This window comes from Salmo salar, chromosome ssa09 (genome assembly GCF_905237065.1).
Source record: "Salmo salar chromosome ssa09, Ssal_v3.1, whole genome shotgun sequence".
Taxonomy (NCBI): Eukaryota; Metazoa; Chordata; class Actinopteri; order Salmoniformes; family Salmonidae; genus Salmo; species Salmo salar.
The window spans coordinates 110,486,624-110,506,293 of record NC_059450.1 but is presented as its reverse complement, the minus strand read 5'-3'; the positions used below and the strand labels follow the sequence as shown (position 1 = coordinate 110,506,293).

The 19,670-nt window shown below is 39.2% G+C and overlaps 1 protein-coding gene across 1 annotated transcript in view; it reads right to left on the bottom strand.

The window, feature by feature from the left end:
• Positions 1 to 19,165, bottom strand: part of LOC106612413 (sodium/potassium-transporting ATPase subunit beta-3) — a 64,953-nt gene extending 45,788 nt beyond the window's left edge. Inside the window, exon 1 of the mRNA XM_014213517.2 lies at positions 18,822 to 19,165. Coding sequence (XP_014068992.1) covers positions 18,822 to 18,939 — 118 coding nt within the window. The 5' untranslated portion in view covers positions 18,940 to 19,165. The remainder of the gene's footprint in view (positions 1 to 18,821) is intronic.
• Positions 19,166 to 19,670: the final 505 nt, after the last annotated feature.

Here is a 19,670-nt window from a genome sequence, read left to right as displayed (position 1 = left end):
CATTTAAATCAAGTTTATTGCTCAGCCTATTAATATCAACAATAATATCCATTTGGTTGGAGAATATGTTTCGAGCTAGCATTTTACCAGTAGTGATGGGAAGACATCGAATTCTGAATGTAATCATTTCCCATTTGTTATTAGCAGAATCGAGACAGGTCTCTCTGATAAGATCTTTAGACTGTAAACAAAAATACTTGTTCTTTAAAAGAAGAGTAATATTTCCAGTATGCTTTAGAAAATCTTGTCATTATCAAAACAAAAGGAAAGAATAATGGAACAATGGTATGTCAGAGGAGCTGAGGAAATACTGCATTCACTAACAAGATTCAGAAGATTGGAAGATACCAATCAACAATCAATTCTAGATTTTAATTGTCTGTCCCAAGTTGTAGAGTTAAACCAAGAAAATAGTTTGAAAGTTGGATTCTGAGAACGGCAAATATCGGAAAGTTGAAAGTTGGAGTAGAAATGAAGAATTAAGTTATTAAAACAATAGGCTGAACGCCTGGTGGGATACCTATCCATCCAGTCATCAGGAGCAACATTAGAATCACCTCCAACAATAATGTTATCTGTTGAATATTTTTTTTCAACTCAGTTAAGACTTTTCTAATAGTTGTTAGATTGTTATTTGAACGTATGTTATAAACATAACTATTTACCAATAGGTAACAGGACCCTTTATATTCAAAAACAATAGATATCCAGTGACCCTCATCATCACACCTGCTTTCTAAAACTGTACCTGGAAACCGTCTGAAAAGTATTGCCACACAGCAGAATGAGACGAGCCATAGCTAAAAATTATCTTGTGAAGTCAAACATTTTAGTTAAACATTTTATGAAAAATAAAATGGAGATTCCTACATATTTTCGATCTTTAAACAAAATGAATTTAAAAAAAAGACTAAGTAAGCCATCAAATGACAACAAACAAAAAACCCATTTAATGTGCTTACGTTGGTTAATGTTTACGTCCAAAACTCACCAACACAAACAGTATGGCCCTATGCAATATCACCTATATGTGGTGTTCAGATAAACGATTCCAAGAATAAAAACTCACCAGTTGAAAAAAAGCATATTGTTTCATTAGGCAACTACTGTATAAGCAGGCCAACCATTAAAGCATCAATCAGTCAGTCACATAGCTTCACCCTGCGGCCGTCAATGACAGCAAACCCCTCACAAAAGAAGGCTTTCCCCCCCCTCTGCGTCTTGCCTCCGACTTGTGGCCACAGCTTCACATGGGCATCCCTGTTGCGCTTGCTCAAATCTTTTGCAAAGCGAATGCCTTTCTCCCTGCTGATCGGCGCCAGCTTCGCAGCTTTCCACACCTCGTCTCTCACGTTCCTCAATGCAAACAGCATGATGACCTGTCTGTGTCTGTTGATCTCCTTTCTCTTGTCTCAGACGGTGTACAACTTCTCAATAATGTCAATCTCAATCCCTCGGATATTCTCACCATCAGTCTCAGGTAGCCCGCTCAGTGTCAGCCCCATAGGCGCCTGTATCGGTCCAGTTCAGCACTGGCTGTGCGCAGCTCCTCGTTTTCTTTTGTCAGGGCATCAACTTCATTTCTCAACAGTTTCACATCAGTGCCTGCTGCATTAAACTCTGTAGTTTTGGAAACGCTTGCAATCGAGAGGGTATTTTTATGAATCCTCTCATCAAAGTCATTCAGCCGACTAGCTTGTTCATCAAACGTCTTGTTTAAGCCCTGGATTGCCTCGAAGATGGCTTCATTTGTGATAGGCTGGGGTGGTTGAGTCTGCCCGGCTTCACTTTCTCGTAGTCTCTTCAGGTTGGGGGTTTCGAAGGGGTTATTAGGACACCTGTACTGAAGACGAATTCCTCTGACCTCGGTACCGTTACTTCTGTGGGAGTCTTCCATATAGTCAACAGTATCAACCTCGGTTATAATAACTCCCTCTACATTTTTGCTAGTTCCATCTCAGCTAACGTTACTAGCTAGTTAGCCAACGCTGATTTCTTGCTAGCTAGTCTTGACTGAACTTGCTTGAAGTATAAAAAAGTGGAAAATTGATGTTCAATAAACCACCAAACTATTTGAAAGAAGAAAAAAATACAGTAAGAAACATAGCTTTCAATTTTGTGCAGATATGGGATATACATTAAAATAAACTATTAATATTCATTTATTTATTTACTGTCCTATCATGATGGAATGGTCCCCAAACCTATACACCCATCTAAGAGACCCATACACTAAGGAGAAGTCCTTATCAGCTGTGTTGTCATGTGTTGTCGCCTTGCTATGTTGTTGTCTTAGGTCTCTTTATGTAGTGTTGTGTTGTCTCTTGTCGTGTGTTTTATCCAATATTTATTTTTTATTTTCTTATTTTTAATCCCAGCCCCCATCCCCGTAGGAGGCCTTTTGGTAGGCCGTCATTGTAAATAAGAATTTGTTCTTAACTGACTTGCGTAGTTAAGTAAAGGTTAAATAAAAAAATACATCTGTTTCATGGGCCTACCGTAAGTAGCCTATACGCAGCCAAATCAGAAAGATGAATGTGGTCTGAGACCTACTAAAGCAGCACCACACCCTCAAGATTCTGAGCCTGCCTGGCAGGGTTGGTCCTGCAAAGCCAAAGCCCCCTGGTGGGAGAGCATAATATACAAGGAAATCCTCAAAGCTGCTAATGAGAAACTTGAAGACCTTGTACCTAGCTGGTGGAGATTCCGGTGGGGTGTCCCCACCCAGGCAGTGGCAGTGCCGGCAACACTAGCTGCAGTAACTCATGGGGACACCCACCCCACTTGGACATTCAGAGAGGGGGCATATTATTGTGAACCTGATTGCAGAAAATCAAAGGTCTGACTGCACAGAGATGCTTGGGAATATGGTCACAACGGGGGACCGCGTGTGGGTGTTTCAGGGGAAGGGTGTATATTTCCATCATGTAGGACGTGACAATGGTTAATCAAATCTCCCCATTTCTGCCCATTTTTTGATTAATTTTGCATGCCTTCTCATACAGCTGCAACTGTATATACATTCGTAAATCAAGGCCTTTCTTGAGCTGGGCTCTGGTATGAAACAACTAATGAGCATCTGAGTGTATGGTTGTTTGCGGGGGAAAGGATTGAGTGTGTATGAGTGCTTGTGTGTGTGTGTGTATCCCACAACTGTTGCTAGGGAGTAAAGATGTTAGGGACAATATAGGATGAATCACAATAATTGTATGCAGTCACTAGGATGACAACCCAACTCGGGATGAGGAGAGGTTTTAGCTGGTGGAATAGTGGGGACCAATTGGAGGTTTACTTAATAGCTATGCAAATATCATGGTATAGCTATATGGACACTCAATCACTTTGGTACTTTTTAATTGTGAGTTTAAAAACATATGATAAATAGATTTGAAACTTGCATTTCATTATGGTAAATGGTGAAATAAGTATAGCCAGTTATAATTCTAACGGCTTAGCAGATAAGAAAAGACGAGCAGTATTTACCTGGCTAAAAGAGAAGGAATATATTATCTATTGTTTACAGGAAACTCATTCAATAATGTTACATGAAGTGGTGCGGAAAACTGTGTGGGAGGGCAAATATGTTTCTCCCATGGGAAAAGAAATTCAAAAGGGGTGATGATATTAAGAGTAATTTTGATCCAAATGTGCAAATTGTCCAAACAGATCCTCAAGGTAGAGGGATGATTTTAAATGTTATTGGCCCATTAACGGATATGGCTTATTAACCTATACGGTCCAAATAATGATGATCCACACTTCTTTGAAAATATACACTACCGTTCAAAAGTTTGGGGTCACTTAAAAATGTCCTTGTTTTCCATGAAAACATACATGAAATGAGTTGCAAAATGAATAGGAAATATATTCAAGACTTGACAATGTTAAATAATGATTTTTAATTGAAATAATTCAAAGAATCCTCCATTTGCAGCAATTACAGCCTTGCAGACCTTTGGCATTCTAGTTGTCAATTTGTGCTTGATGGGCACTTGTTACGTACCATACGGTCAAGCAGCTCCCACAACAACTCAATAGGGTTGAGATCCGGTGACTGTGCTGGCCACTCCATTACAGACATAATACCAGCTGACTGCTTCTTCCCTAAATTGTTATTGCATAGTTTGGAGCTGTGCTTGGGTCATTGTCCTGTTGCAGGAGGGAATTGGCACCAATTAAGCGCCGTCCACAGGGTATGGCATGGCGTTGCAAAATGGACTGATAGCCTTCCTTCTTCAAGATCCCTTTTACTCTGTACAATTCTCCCATTTCACCACAACTAAAGCACCCCCAGACCATCATATTGCCTCCACCATGCTTGACAGATGGCATCAAGCACTTCTCCAGCGTCCTTTCATTTTTTCTGTTCTTCTTTGTGATCCGAACACCTTAAACATAGATTCATCTGTCCAGTGTCAGTGTTCTTTTGACTATCATAATATTTTATTTTTATTGGCCAGTTTGAGATATGGCTTTTTCTTTGCACCTCTGCCTAGAAGGCCAGCATCCCGGAGTCACCTCTTCACTGTTGACGTGGAGACTGGTGTTTTGCGGGTACTATTTAATGAAGCTGTCAGTTGAGAACTTGTGAGGTATCCGTTTCTCAAACTAGACACTCAAATGTACTTGTCCTCTTGCTCAGCGGTGCACCGGGGCCTCCCACACCTCTTTCTATTCTGGTTAGAGCAGTTTTCACTGTTCTGTGAAGGAAGTAGTACACAGCGTTGCACCAGATATTAATTTTCTTGGCAATTTCTCACATGGAATAGCCTTTATTTCTCAAAACAAGAATAGACTGACGAGTTTCAGAAGAAAGTTCTTTGTTTCTGGCCATTTTGAGCCTGTAATCGAACCCACAAATGCTGATGCTCCAGATACTCAACTCGTCTAAAGAAGGCCAGTTTTATTGCTTCTTTAATCAGAAAAACAGTTTTCAGTTGTGCTAACATAATTGCAAAAGCATTTTCTAATGATCAATTAGCCTTTTAAAATGATAAACTTGGATTAGCTAACACAACGTGCCATTGGAACACAGGAGTGAATGGTTGCTGATAATGGGCCTCTGTACACCTATGTAGATATTCCATTACAAAACTGCCATTTCCAGCTACAATAGTCATTTACAGCATTAACAATGTCTACACTGTATTTCTGATAAATGTAATGTTATTTTAAATGGACGAAAAATTAGCTTTTCTTTCAAAAACAAGGACATTTCTAAGTGACCCCAAACTTTTGAACGGTAGTGTATATAATAATTGATCGACCCTACAAGCAGCAAAATACAAAGGAGGTACTTCTTGATGCAATTAAAGCCGTTAAGTCCGGGAAAAATCCAGGGCTGGATGGCATTCCAGTGGAGGTATACAAACTTTTTTTGATATACTCAGAGGACCGTTATTAGCATGTTTTAACCAATCCTATATAAATAGGTTATCGGACACTCAACAAGGTCTGATTTCATTATTACTGAAACAGGATCCAAGTGGTAAATATAAAGATCCAGTCCATTTAAAAAAATTGGAAGCCTCTTACACTTCAGTGTTGTGATACAAAAATTCTAACTAAATGCTTAACGCATAGAATTTAAAAGGTTTTGTCAGATATTATTCATCCTTGTCAGACATGCTTTTTACATGAATGATACATTGGAGATAATATTAGACAAGTACTGGAAACAATAGAACACTATGAAATATCTGGGAAACCAGGCCTGGAATTCATAGTTGACTTTGAAAAGGCCTTTGATAAAGTATGACTGGAGTTTATATATAAATGCCTGGAATATTCAAATTTTGGAGAATTTCTTATACAATGGGTTAAAATTATGTATACTAACCCTAGGTGTAAAATAGTAAATAATGGCTACATCTCAGAAAGTTTTAAACTGTTAAGAGGAGAAAAACAAGGTTGTCCACTATCGACATATTTATTATTGCCATCGAAATGTTAGCTGTTAAAATCAGATCCAACAATGATATTAAGGGATTAGAAATCCAGGGCTTAAAAACAAAAGGTGTCATTGTACGCTGATAATTCATGTTGTTTTCTTTTAAATCCACAATTAGAATCCCTCCACAACCTCAGAGGATCTAGATACTTTTTATAACCGCTCTGGATTAAAACCAAATTATGTGTACTATATTACGTATTGGATCACTAAAAAATACAACTTTACATTACCGAGTAGTTTACCAATAAAATGGTCTGACGGGATGTGGACATACTCAGTATACATATCACAAAATAAATAAATGATCTCACTCTAATACATTTTTATAGAAAGTTAGCAAAAATAGATGAGATTTATTACCAAGGAAAGGAAAATACCTGTCTATTTGTGGAAAAATCACCCTGATTAACTCCTTAGAAACCTGTTTTTTAAATTATATGAACAAAAATTATATACATTTGATTGGAATGGCAAGCCAGACAAAATTAAATGGGCCTATATATATAATGAATATAAATTCAGAGGGCAGAAATGATTAAATATTAAAGCATTAGACCTCTCACTAAAGGCATCAGTCATACAAAAGTTGTACTTAAATCCAAACTGGTTCTCTAGCAAATTAATAAGAATGTATCACTCCATGTTTAAGAATGGCCTTTTCCCCTTTATTCAGATTACAACCCCTCACTTTCAGTTATGTGAAAATGAAATCCTCTCCAAAATATTGTTATTTTTTAAACAAGCCATGGAAGGTTGGTTGCATTTTCAGTTTAATCCACCTGAAAAGACAGAACAAATAATACAACAAATATTGTGGTTAAAATCAAATCCTAAAATTATAGAAAGTTTATTAAAAGGTATAATCTTTGTAAATTAAATCCTAAATAGGACTGGTGGAGTTGTGTCACACATGCAGTTAACACAGATATATGGAAATGTCTGCTCTACCCAAAATTACAACAAACTAATTGCAGCATTACCGCAAAAATGGAAGAGGCAAGTGGAGGAGGAAAAAGTAAGGAACTTACTTTAACTTGCATTAAAAAACAAAATTGGTTCAAGAAAATTGTGATAAAAAAAATTAGATACCAGTTTCATTTAAGGACCAAAAAAATGGACAGCTGTGCCATATAAATTGAAAAATAGTTAAGAGATTTTCAATGTACTGATTCCATGGCACATGATTAATGAATTGACAAGCAAAACAATGCAGGTTTCAAAACTTTGAATTGTATAATAAACATTGCATTTATTATACAAAATTCTTGCAACCAATAGAATGTTATATATATGGGGGATACAGCCTTCCCAGCTCTGCAGATTTTGCTGCGAGGAGGCAGTCATTAGATCATTTATTTTGGTACTGTCCATATGTAGCTAGTTTTTGGTCACAGGTCCAAGAATGGCTGAAGAATGATTTGAAGTCATAGTCAAACCGATCAATAATATAACAATTATTTTAGCAAAAATGTTTATTTAATTTACAATCTGTAGAAACTATGAGAATAGAAAGATTCAGAACTTTTGTGAAGCATCACAGCACAGTTGAAAAATATATGTAAAATAGAAATCTAATATGGATGGTGTTAAGAGACAGATGGGAGGGGTTGAATGGAGATGGTGGGACTAATAACAACAAGATAACAAATGTAAAACATACGGGGTCTGTAAAATGTATATAGGTTCTTTGTGAAATAGCACAGTTACAAATATATGGCAAATAGAAATCAAACTGGATGGACATAAGAAATAGAGGAAGGCCAGAACTAAAAACAAAATATAACTGTTGTAGAATAGATTGTGTCCATAAAATGTATATAGTATGTATAAGCTGGAAGTAGAAGCCTAAGTGTTATTGTTTATTAGTTTACTCCAATTAGGGGAGGGGTGGTAGGGTTTGTGAAGAGTAATAAAGGAAAATATATTTATATCTTTAATTTACAATCTGTAGAAACTATGAGAATGGAAAGGCTCAGAACCTTGATATGCATCTCAAGATAACCAATGTATTGCACATTGGCTGTGCTGCTCATGCATTGAATATGCTCCTCAAGGACATCATCTACATATGTACAGTGCCTTGCAAATGTAATCATCCCCTTGGCGTTTTTCCTATTTTGTTGCATTACAACCTGTAATTTAAAATACATTTTATTTGGATTTCATGTAATAGACATACACAAAATAGTCCAAATTGCTAAGCCCCTAAATAAGATCTGGTGCAACTAATTACCTTCAAAAGTCACATAATTAGTTAAATAAAGTCCATCTGTGTGCAATCTAAGTGTCACATAATGTGACACATGATCTCAGTATATATATATGACTTAAAGATTGCTGTACACCAGCGGAACCCATCCAACTTGAAGGAGCTGGAGCAGTTTTCCAACCTTGAGGATGGCTTGTTGTCAGGCTCAAAAAGCATCAAATTTTCGCGGATGGCAACAAATTTTCAACCCTTGTATTGGTCAGCCTGTTGATTGCTTTGGTGTGTGTGTTCCCAAACAAGGACCAGTTGCGCTCTGTGGCGGTTGATGTTGGTGGGATTTGGAGGATGGAGGCAACAGGGGAAAGAGGCTCAGATCGACAAAATCCCTTCCACCACGTGGCTGATGAGATATGTTGGCACGACTGCCATATTGCATCTCCATCCCAAAGCCTTTGCTTGGAAGTGTACTTCGCTAGACTGTCAAGAACCTTGCCCTCATCCAGGCCAAGGTGACGAGACATGGTAGTGATGACACCATAGGCCTTGTTGATCTCTGCACCAGACAGGATGCTCTTGACAGCATACTTGGTGTCCAACATGTACGCTGTGGTATGTATGGGCTTCAGGCAAAAGTCTTCATGCTTTTTGATATATTTCATTGCTGCAGTTTCTTCTGCTTGGAGCAACAGTGAAGTGGGCAGGGCAGTACAGATTTCTTCTCTTACATCTGCAAGCAGAGTCTGCACATCAGACAGGATGGCATTGTCTCCCTCAATCCGTGCAATAGCTACTGCTATAGGTTTTCAGGAGTTTCAGGCTGCTTACCACTCTCTCCCAAAATACATCATCCAGGAGGATCCTCTTGATGGGGCTGTCCATATCGGCAGACTGTGATATGGCCATTTCTTGGAGAGACTCCTTCCCTTCCAGGAGACTGTCAAAAATGATGATAACGCCACCCCAAGGGGTGTTGCTGGGCAGCTTCAATGTGGTGCTCTTATTCTTCTCACTTTTCTTGGTGAGGTAGATTGCTGCTATAACTTGATGACCCTTCACATACCTAAACATTTTCTTGGCTCTCTTGTAGTGTATCCATTGTTTTCAGTGCCATGATGTCCTTGACGGGCATATTCAATGCATGAGCGGCACAGCCAATGGGTGTGATGTGAGGGTAGGACTCCTCCACTTTAGACCAAGCAGCCTTCATGTTCGCAGCATTGTCTATCACCAGTGCAAATACCTTCTGTGGTCCAAGGTCATTGATGACTGCCTTCAGCTCATCTGCAATGTAGAGACTGGTGTGTCTGTTGTCCCTTGTGTCTGTGCTCTAGTGGAGATGATGTAGTTAATTATTCCTTGCCCACGAACATTCGACCACCCATCAGAGATGATTGCAATACAGTCTGCTTTCTTTATGATTTGCTTGACCTTCATTTGAACTCTGTTGAACTCTGCATCCAGCAAATGAGTAGATAAAGCATGTCTGGTTGTTGGGGTGTATGCTGGGTAAAGAACATTCAGAAATCTCTTCAAATACACATTGCCTGTGAGCATCAGAGGTGAACCAGTTGCATACACAGCTCGAGCAAGACATTCATCAGCATTTCTCTGACTACGTTCCTCCATTGAGTCAAAAAAAACTTCTGATTCCAGAAGGACCATGAGCTGTGCTATCGATAAGGTGCCTGATTCATAATTTCCACCTCAAATAGAAGTAGAGGGACTTTTGTCAGAGGTTGCTTGTTGTGAGCGCTGAGGGAACTTTATGCATTTGGCCAGATGATTCTGCATCTTCGTTGCATTCTTCACAAATGATTTGGCACAGTATTTGCAAATGTACACAGCTTTTCTTTCTACATTAGCTGCAGTGAAATGTCTCCACATATCAGATAGTGCCCGTGGCATTTTACTGTAAAGATTAGAAACAAATGAGTAAAAACAAAATTACAACCCACTACAACCCACTGCAACTATATATATAGTTAGAAGGCTCAAGCAAGCTAAAACCCACATGGTAGCAAAAACTAACAAGCAGAAATTGTTAACAAGTTAGAAATGATTTTAAAAACACACACACACACACATATATATATATATATATATATATACATACACATTTATATATTATTTATATATACATACATACACACATATGTATACATATATACACACACACAATTTTTTTTTTATTTATAATACAACATAATAAATTATACATACACACACACACACACACACACACAATATACATATATATATATATATATATATATATTTATAATAATACACATATATTTACCCCAAAAATATATGGGGATTGGAAATGATACAGACAATTACATTAATGGAAGCTACAATCTATCCGCAATATTAAAGCTGATCTACCACCTAAAAAATGTTTTCAAAATTAAAAATACCTTAACTTTAACTGTGTTCATCATCAAACTCAAATTAGGGATTGCATTCTATTTAAAGTTCAGGAGTTCAGTTTAACCACTCACTCCGCCATCTTGTCCCCCCACCCTCAATAACCAAAGCTTGATGATTTGTTGATTATTTGAATCAGCTGTGTAGGGCTAGGGCAAAAACCAAAATGTTCATCCCTTGGGGTCTCCAGGACCAAGTTTGGGAAACCCTGGCATAAGACCATGTAGAACAGGGGTCTCCAACCTTGTTCCTAGAGAGTTACCCTCCTGTAGGTTTTAGCTCCAATCCCAGTTAACAAACCTGGTTCAGTTTATCAACCAGCTAATTACCAAAATCAGGTGTGCTAGATTAGGGTAGGAGTAAAAACCTACAGGACGGTAGCACTCCAGTAACAGGGTTGGAGAGCCCTGATATGGAACGACCATAAAATAAATATGGATATTTTCTATCAATGTTCAACATTTGTCAGCCCTTATGGATTTACAGAAGATATTTACCGTAATTTCCGGACTATAAACTGCAACTTCTTTTCCCACTCTTTGAACTACGCGGCTTAAACAATGACGCGGCTAATATATGGATTTTTCCCGCTTTCAAGCTTTCATTAGACCAATGAAATTGCCGAACGGGTTAAGGTCAAACAACTTTTTTTTTACTGTTTAGATTAAATCGAGCGCTCTCAAACTTCCCATCATTCTGATTACAGTAGTCATTTTGTCACCCTCATCATGGCAAAGACACGGAGAAATGCATATGATGCAGCTTTCAAGTTGAAGGCGATTGATCTGGCTGTTGGAAAAGGAAATAGAGCTGCTGCACGGGAGCTTGGTCTTAATGAGTCGATGATAAGACGTTGGAAACAGCAGCGTGAGGAATTGACTCCGTGCAAAAAGACAACTAAAGCTTACTGCTAATTTTGAATTTTTTGTTACAAGCCGTGTTTCGTTAAAGCCTATTTATTTTTGTTACAAGCCGTGTTTCGTTAAAGCCTATTTATTTTTGTTACAAGCCGTGTTTCGTTAAAGCCTGTGTAAAGTTCATTTATTTCAATGTACCGGTAGGCACCTGCGGCTTATAGACATGTGCGGCTTATTCATGTTCAAAATAATATATTTTTTTTAAGTCAGTGGGTGCGGCTTATATTCAGGTGCGCTCAATAGTCCGGAAATTACAGTATATAAACTGTTCATGGGTCTGTAGCATCAAACAGATCCTAGACATTCAGATTGACAAATAAACAAACGTTCTTTGGATGTCTAAAATATAGGAATGTACACTCTTTAATGCTAACTCAAGACAACTGGGTATTCAACAACAATGTTATATGGTAAAAGTAACACTTTTTTATGAACAGTGTAGTACAGTTCAGTGTGCGTCTCAGGTGGAGACACACAAGTGCAGAGAACTGTAGCTACAGATTGTTACACCAGATAATGTGATTTACCCACAGATTTTTGCAGACATCTTGATGATATTAAGTCTTCTTTCATTGATCAAAACAGGTGGGTGTCCACCCCAAAGTGCTGCATGTCACGTGACAGAGACCTGTCTCGATCAATGAGTGAGAAGACATGATGGCAGCGCACATATTGTTGAATTACTTTATGGAGCAAAGAAGTATTTTCATAACAGAGCATTTTCTAAATTCAACCCACTGCAACCCGACAATGACATTTTATGAAACTCCTTTATCCCCCAAATCGAGGATGAAGACGGAATTGCTAAGGTTGTTAAAAAATTCTCTGCTACACCAAACAGTACCTATCCTGTAACTCCTAGTAATAGATTCCAAAAAATCTTTGGTTAAATCACATTATTTAACAATCTGTAGCTAACAGAACTGGTGATCAGCAGATGGTAGAGGTGGTCAGGATGAAATTTCCATTCCAAAGAAACATACAGTAAGATCAGGGAATACTTGTAAAGATGTGGGAGGAGGATCATGATCAAACTGCCATTCAGCTCCTCATGAGTCATCAGCTTGAAATTGAGCATAATGTCTAATCCCTCGAGAGGGATACAGTTCTGCTACAATGACACATGCAGACAAAGTAATTATGTTTCTATATCTAGAATCCACTCCAGGAAGATGCCCAGGCACCATACGGTATTGTCTGCAAGACAAAAAACAAACAAATTTATACTCCATTGTACAGTTTGAACAACAGTTGTGCACAGGCACAGAGATTACATTTGCAACAATATCTAGCCTAATAGAAATGATTAGGGCATAACCCTCAACCTTTGCACAGGGACAAGGCCGTTCAAATGAGCCTAGGTAGGTAGGCAGACAGTATCTACCTACAATCATGTCTATCAGGCATGCTTAGGCAAATATTTTCATAGTGAAACCAGATTCAGTTTTACAACAGTAAGTTGTATTATTGTTTTCTCCTCACTGTTTGCTAGTAAACTTGGCTAGCTAGCTGGATATGCAATACCTGTTATTTACATCTGTTGGGAATCCTATCTTGCGTCATGCCTATCATTTTGTGATTTTAATGCATCCATTGTCATAATCATAACCAATGTCAACTCTCGTCAATTACGTTACATAGCTAGCTAGTAAATTATTTACAGTTGCTGATGCAACACGTTTGCTAAAAAGTTACAATTGCGAGGCATGTCGCATAACAAGTTGGCTAGCTAGTTAGCCTGGCATCTGCTAACTCCAGTCATGTGCTTATGCTTGTTGGTAAACCTAGCTTTAGGTGGCTGGTTGCAACATTGTAGCTTACTGTTTAGTAGCTAGCCATATTTACGGCTAAAAAGAGAAGAGATTTTACAATCGAGATACAACATATCTATTTTTAGTCTTAGATATGGCTACCGGTAGATGTTTGCCTAGCTAGCTGCATAGCTAATTATTTGGTTTCTCCCCACTGTAACGCAGTAGTAGGTTAGCCAGCAATACACAATAAGGGTTTCAGTAGATAAACTAAAAGTTAGCTAGGTGGCTTGCAGGACAAATAACTTACTTAAGTAAGCACCATATTTGTCATCTGCCCTCTAGGTGCTGGCATCGGCTTTAGCTGAGCTTCTAATGTTAGCTAAATCCAACTCTGATTCGAATCCTCTTCGCTATCTTCCGATTGAAACATGTATGCTTGAATGTCACCATGTAGCTAATAGATAGCTCCATCATCGAATTCATGTTGATGAGAGGAATCACTTGAAGCCATTGTGTCTTGGTGAGCTCATTCAGTTTTGCCCAAAGGATTATTGTTAGTGTCCGCCTCCTTTTAAATGAAGCCCGCCTTGGGGGAGTGACGGGGGCTAGAGCACGAAGCACTGCACAACACAAGTTGTAGTCTTGCAGAGACCGGAAAAAAATGGCCTGCTTGTATATATAGCAATTAATCCGTCAATAGGAACATTGCTGAAAGAAGTCCAATGGCTCTATTGAACAAGGACAACCATATCTACACCCACAACAATGATCTGTATAACATAGAGCCTTTGCGAAATGCCACAAAGCAGGACTACATGTATTTTTAGATCTCAACCCCCGCCCCATCAATACACTGGAAGCTGCCATAGGGTGCATCATTCAGCGTGTGAAGCCCTGACCTGCCTTGCTACACGGCAATTGCGTGTGAAACACATCTCACTGTCCTAGAAATGCCGCAGACATGATGAAACCAAGCCCAGATTTTCCCAGGGTGAAATTCCTCAAAGAGGTCACTATTGGTAAAAAAAAGGGATGAGAATGAACTATTAGCCCTTGTGCACACATAACGGAGAGTGTCTGCATCATTGGCCATTTAACTACATTTCTGCCAGCCTCAGCTGTGAGTGACTGAGTGAGTGAGAGTGTGTGAGAGAGAGTTGGAGTCATTGCACATTCAACTGTTTAGCTATTTAAAACCTGATTAATGAGCATTGACTATCAAGGTCTAAAGGAACAAAGTGGCGAAAACTTCTCCATGGTTCTTCTCCATCCATTTGTCATGTTCAAATAAAATTCATTTTTATTTGTCACATGCTTTGTAAACAACAGGTGTAGACAAACAGTGAAATATTTGCTTACAAGTCCTTTTCCAACAATGAAGAGTACATTTTTGAAGGGAAATGCTGACAAAAAATACAGTGAATAACCAGTGTGTTCGACTGGGAACACACAGGTTGAATCAACGTTGTTTCCACATAATTTCAATGAACCAATGTGGAATAAACGTTGAATTGACATCTGTGAACAGTGGGATGGCCATATACAGGGATTAACAGTGCAGAGTCAATGTGCAAGGGGTACGAGGTAATTAAAGTTGAAGTTGGAAGTTTACATACACCTTAGCCACATTTGAACTCAGTTTCTCTCAATTCCTGACATTTAATCCTAGTAAAAATTATCTGTCTTAGGTCAGTTAGGATCACCACTTTATTTTAAGAATGTGAAATGTCAGAATAATAGTAGAGAGAATGATTGTTTTCAGCTTTTATTTCTTTCATCACATTCCCAGTGGGTCAGAAGTTTACATACACTCAATTAGTATTTGGTAGCATTGCCTTTAAACTGTTTAACTTGGGTCAAACATTTTGGGTAGCCATCCACAAGCTTCCCACAACAAGTTTGGTGAATTTTGGTCCATTCCGCCTGACAGAGCTGATGTAACTGAATCAGGTTAGTAGGCCTCCTTGCTCGCACATGCTTTTTCAGTTCTACCCACAAATGTTCTATAGGATTGAGGTCAGGGCTTTGATGGCCACTCTAATACCTTGACTTTGTTGTACTTAAGCCATTTTGCCACAACTTTGGAAGTACGCTTGGGGTCATTGTCCATTTGGAAGACCCATTTGCGACCAAGCTTTAACTTCCTGACTGATGTCTTGAGATGTTGCTTCATTATATCCACATAATTTTCCTGTCTCATGATGCCATCTGTTTTGTGAAGTGCACCAGTCCCTCCTGCAGCAAAGCACCCCCGTGCTTCACGGTTGGGATGGTGTTCTTCGGCTCCAAACATAACGATGGTCATTATGGCCAAACAGATCTATTTTTGTTTCATCAGACCAGAGGACATTTCTCCAAAAAGTACAATCTTTATCCCCATGTGCAGTTGCAAACTGTAGTCTGGTTTTTTTAATGGCGGTTTTGGAGCAGTGGCTTCTTCTGCTGAGCGGCCAGGTTATGTCGATATAGGACTCGTTTTACTGTGGATATAGATAATTTTGTACCTGTTTCCTCCAGCATCTTCACAAGGTCCTTTGCTGTTGTTCTGGGATTGATTTGCACTTTTTGCACCAAAGTACATTCATCTCTAGGAGACAGAACGCGTCTCCTTCTTGAGCAGTATGACGGCTGCAGGGTCCCATGGTGTTTATACTTGCGTGCTATTGTTTGTACAGATGAACGTGGTACCTTCAGGCGTTTGGAATTTGCTCCAAAGGATCAACCAGACTTGTGGGAGTCTACAATTTGTTTTCTGAAGTCTTGGCTGATTTCTTTTGATTTTCCATGGTGTCAAGCAAAGAGGCACTGAGTTTGAAGGTAGGCCTTGAAATACATCCACAGGTACACCTACAATTGACTCAAATTATGACAATTAGCCTATCAAAAGCTTCTAAAGCCATGACATCATTTCCTGGAATTTTCCAAGCTGTTTAAAGGCACAGTCAACTCAGTATGTGTAAACTTCTGACCCACTGGAATTGTGATGCAGTGAGTTATAAGTGAAATAATCTGTCTGTAAACAATTGTTGAAAAAATTACCTTTGTCATGCACAAAGTAGATGTCCTAACTGACTTGCCAAAACTATAGTTTGTTAACAAGAAATTTGTGGAGTGGTTGAAAAACGAGTTTTAATGACTCCAACCTAAGTGTATGTAAACTTCCGACTTCAACTGTATGTACATGTAGGTAGAGGTGGAGTGACTCGGCAACAGGATAGATACGACATTAGCAACAGCGTATGTGGTGTGTGGTGTCAGTATGCATGTGTGTCCATATGTAGCGTGTGTGTGCCTATGTATGTGTGTTGGAGTGTCAGTGTAACTATGTGTGAGTGTGTGGGTAGAGTCCAGTGTGTGTGCATAGACAGTGCAAGAGACTGAGCGCAAAAAAAGGATCATACAGGCAGTCCGGGTAGCCATTTGATTAGCAGTCTTGTTTAGCAGTCTTATGGCTTGGGTGTAGAAGCTGTTCAGGGTCCTGTTGGTTCCAGACTTGATGCACTGATTCCGCTTGCCGTGCGGTAGCAGAGAGTACAGTCTACGGCTTGGATGGCTGGAGTATTTGATCATTTTTGGGGACTTCCTCTGACACCGCCTGTTATAGAAGTCCTGGATGGCAGGTGTTGACTGAAGCCTAGTGTCATTGCTCCTGTTCCTAATTGCCAGACACCTGTTAGAAGACCATGGGAGTTGCCCATCTCACCCTCCCCCACAACATCAGTAAGCCTACCATTTTTCCATGTCTGTAGCCTACTGGAGTATAAACCATATTCAAGCCCATGTGTTGAGAAGGAATCAACTAAGCACAATGCTGCAAGTTAACTTCCACTATTACAATCACGCAAGACGCCCACCAACACATGCACACACACAATTTTCTGCTCTAAAACCGAGCTATGGCAGGCCTGCATTTAAGGGCCCAACATTTCTCTCAAATCTAAAACTGATTTATGCTCCCTGCAACACAAGACCAGCGGAGAGGGGGGAAGAAAAAAAAAAAAAAAAAATCACATTATTTCTCATTGACAATAGGCTACAAATTGTGTGCCTGCTGTGCATTGTGAGAGAGAACTGATTTGACCTTGATAGAGAGCGAGAGACAGCGACAGAGAAAGAGCTTGATAGTAACATCATGCAAAGACAGAACATGGCAGCAGAATTTGTGATCTGGGCTAGGACTGCCAATTAGTGAGCCTGTATTGCCATAACAGAACACAAACACATACTGGTAGGCCTACACTATTCCCACCGACAGTAGCTTGGCAACTATGGGAGGAGTTCTAGGCCTATAGAAAATTGGGTTAGAAATTGTTTTTTCAACATGCATATTAAAGTCAATGCATTTTGTACCCTAGTATAAACCTATTGTATGCATTTATTGTAGGCCCTATGCAAATTTGACCAACCAACTTCCCAATTCCGTTTTAAATAATTAGAATGAGGAGAATAGGATGTAGAATTCTATGAAAGATGATAATAATGTTACATTTAAATGTAATGTCTTATAGAGTGACGGACGGCATGCGAGTAATGGCCGAGAAATAGCGTCACTCTACCACTGTATTGCAGAAACAAAACTATCGACATTTTTGGCAACAACATTATAAAATGAACCTACTCGCGTGCTGGCATGAATAAGGATTTTTAAAAATGACATGAATAAAATATTTAGGGCGTTATGACAGGGGAAACTGTATGCATGCCCCATTACCCTCGCCAGCCTCGTGCAAGACTGCTTCTCGAGACGATACAACGTGCTTTATAGTTATTCTGAGAACAGTTTAATTGCACTGATTAGAGGGACGAAATTGGGGAAGTGTTGGTAAGGCTACAGGCCGATTATTATTATCATAAATCTAGTATACTGTAATCCCAGTTTATGTTAATCCCATTGCAATTAATTTCGATACATTAGCCTACGGACCTGGTTAAGGCAGCCTCGATTCAGCCTGTTGGGCTCCGTCATGATTTTGTTAATGAGAAATCGGTTTAAAAATGTAATTTCCCCCGCTACACTAGTGACCTAATAGCTAATAACTCGCAATCCCCTGAAAAAAAAGCCTATTTCGTGGAATCTGTGGAAATATTGAGAGAGAAATTATGAATGTCCATGGTTTACAATTTTAATATTCATACTATTTTAAATGCGGGGACATATGGTAGCCATCTATTCTAGGCTATAACCATCGCAGTTGATTAATATAAATTCAGCAGATCATTGACCTTAAGTATATAATGTTATAATGGGGGGAAAGGTGCCAACAGAGCGGAAGAACACATCCGATACCGTTTGATCAGCTTTGATTGGCTGTTGACATTATTGAGGTGCAAATCATAAACGAACAAACATCTCCGTTATGTAGGCCCAGTCTAAAAAACATAAGCCTATTGAATGATTAAAATGTACATGCAAATTTGTATCCCAGGCTGCATTCACATTGGTAACTGATTAAAGCCGATCCATGAGACGTTGTACTATGGCTCTGAATTGTCACATCAATGAGATATCATTGTTTTAATATGCAAACCCGATCTGATCGTATCCCAAACCGGTTTCTTACCCCAGCTTTTAGCGGTTCGGCCAATAAACTCTCCTGTTCGTGGGTTGTAGATAGAATCTTTCCAGGAGGACGTCTGCGGTTTGTCTCCGTCGGCGGGTGTCTCCTCCTTGGTCGACATGGTTGGCTTTGGGTTGTTCAAAATGATGACCGTAGATGGTAAGAATGTTATAATGCCCAAAAGGTCTATAAACGATGGATTGCCTGTTTTATAAAATAAAAAAATTAAGAGTTATTTCCGAGCCAATACAACCTAGTCTCTTCAAGTTACCCTCTCCACACGGCTACAGTACCGCAGCAACTGAGCTGGAGGAAAATTCGCATTTGAAGCATCTCAACGCATGCGCATTTTCGGCATTCAGGCTTCAGAAGAGGCATTCAAAACTCAGAGGAATATTTTTTTGATTTGTTATTCATCATCTTAAGGTTATATTGTATTTACGGTGGGCTAGATTGATTTCGACCAGGGACGGGCAACTTTGGTGGTGGGACACACAAAAAAACGCAACTCATCATGGGTTGCCGCAGTGGCGCGTGTCTGCACATCAATACCCCTCCAACCTTAACAGCAAAACATTTTAGCAGCCCCCCTTGTGAAATCTAAGAGAAAAAAAATCATGTTTTAAATGTCATTTTCTGCAATTCTGCACATTTTTTCCATGGGGCATAGAGAAAATGTTGGCATTTTAAAGCAAGTTTGCTACAATTCTACTTATTCTGCCATGGGGCAGAAAGATATTTTTTTTGCAGTTGTACAGCTAATTTCCTGCAATTCTACACATTTTGCCATAGGGTGGAGGCAAATGTTTGCAGTTTTTAATATGTGCCCCACACGGTCAGTAATTCGACCAT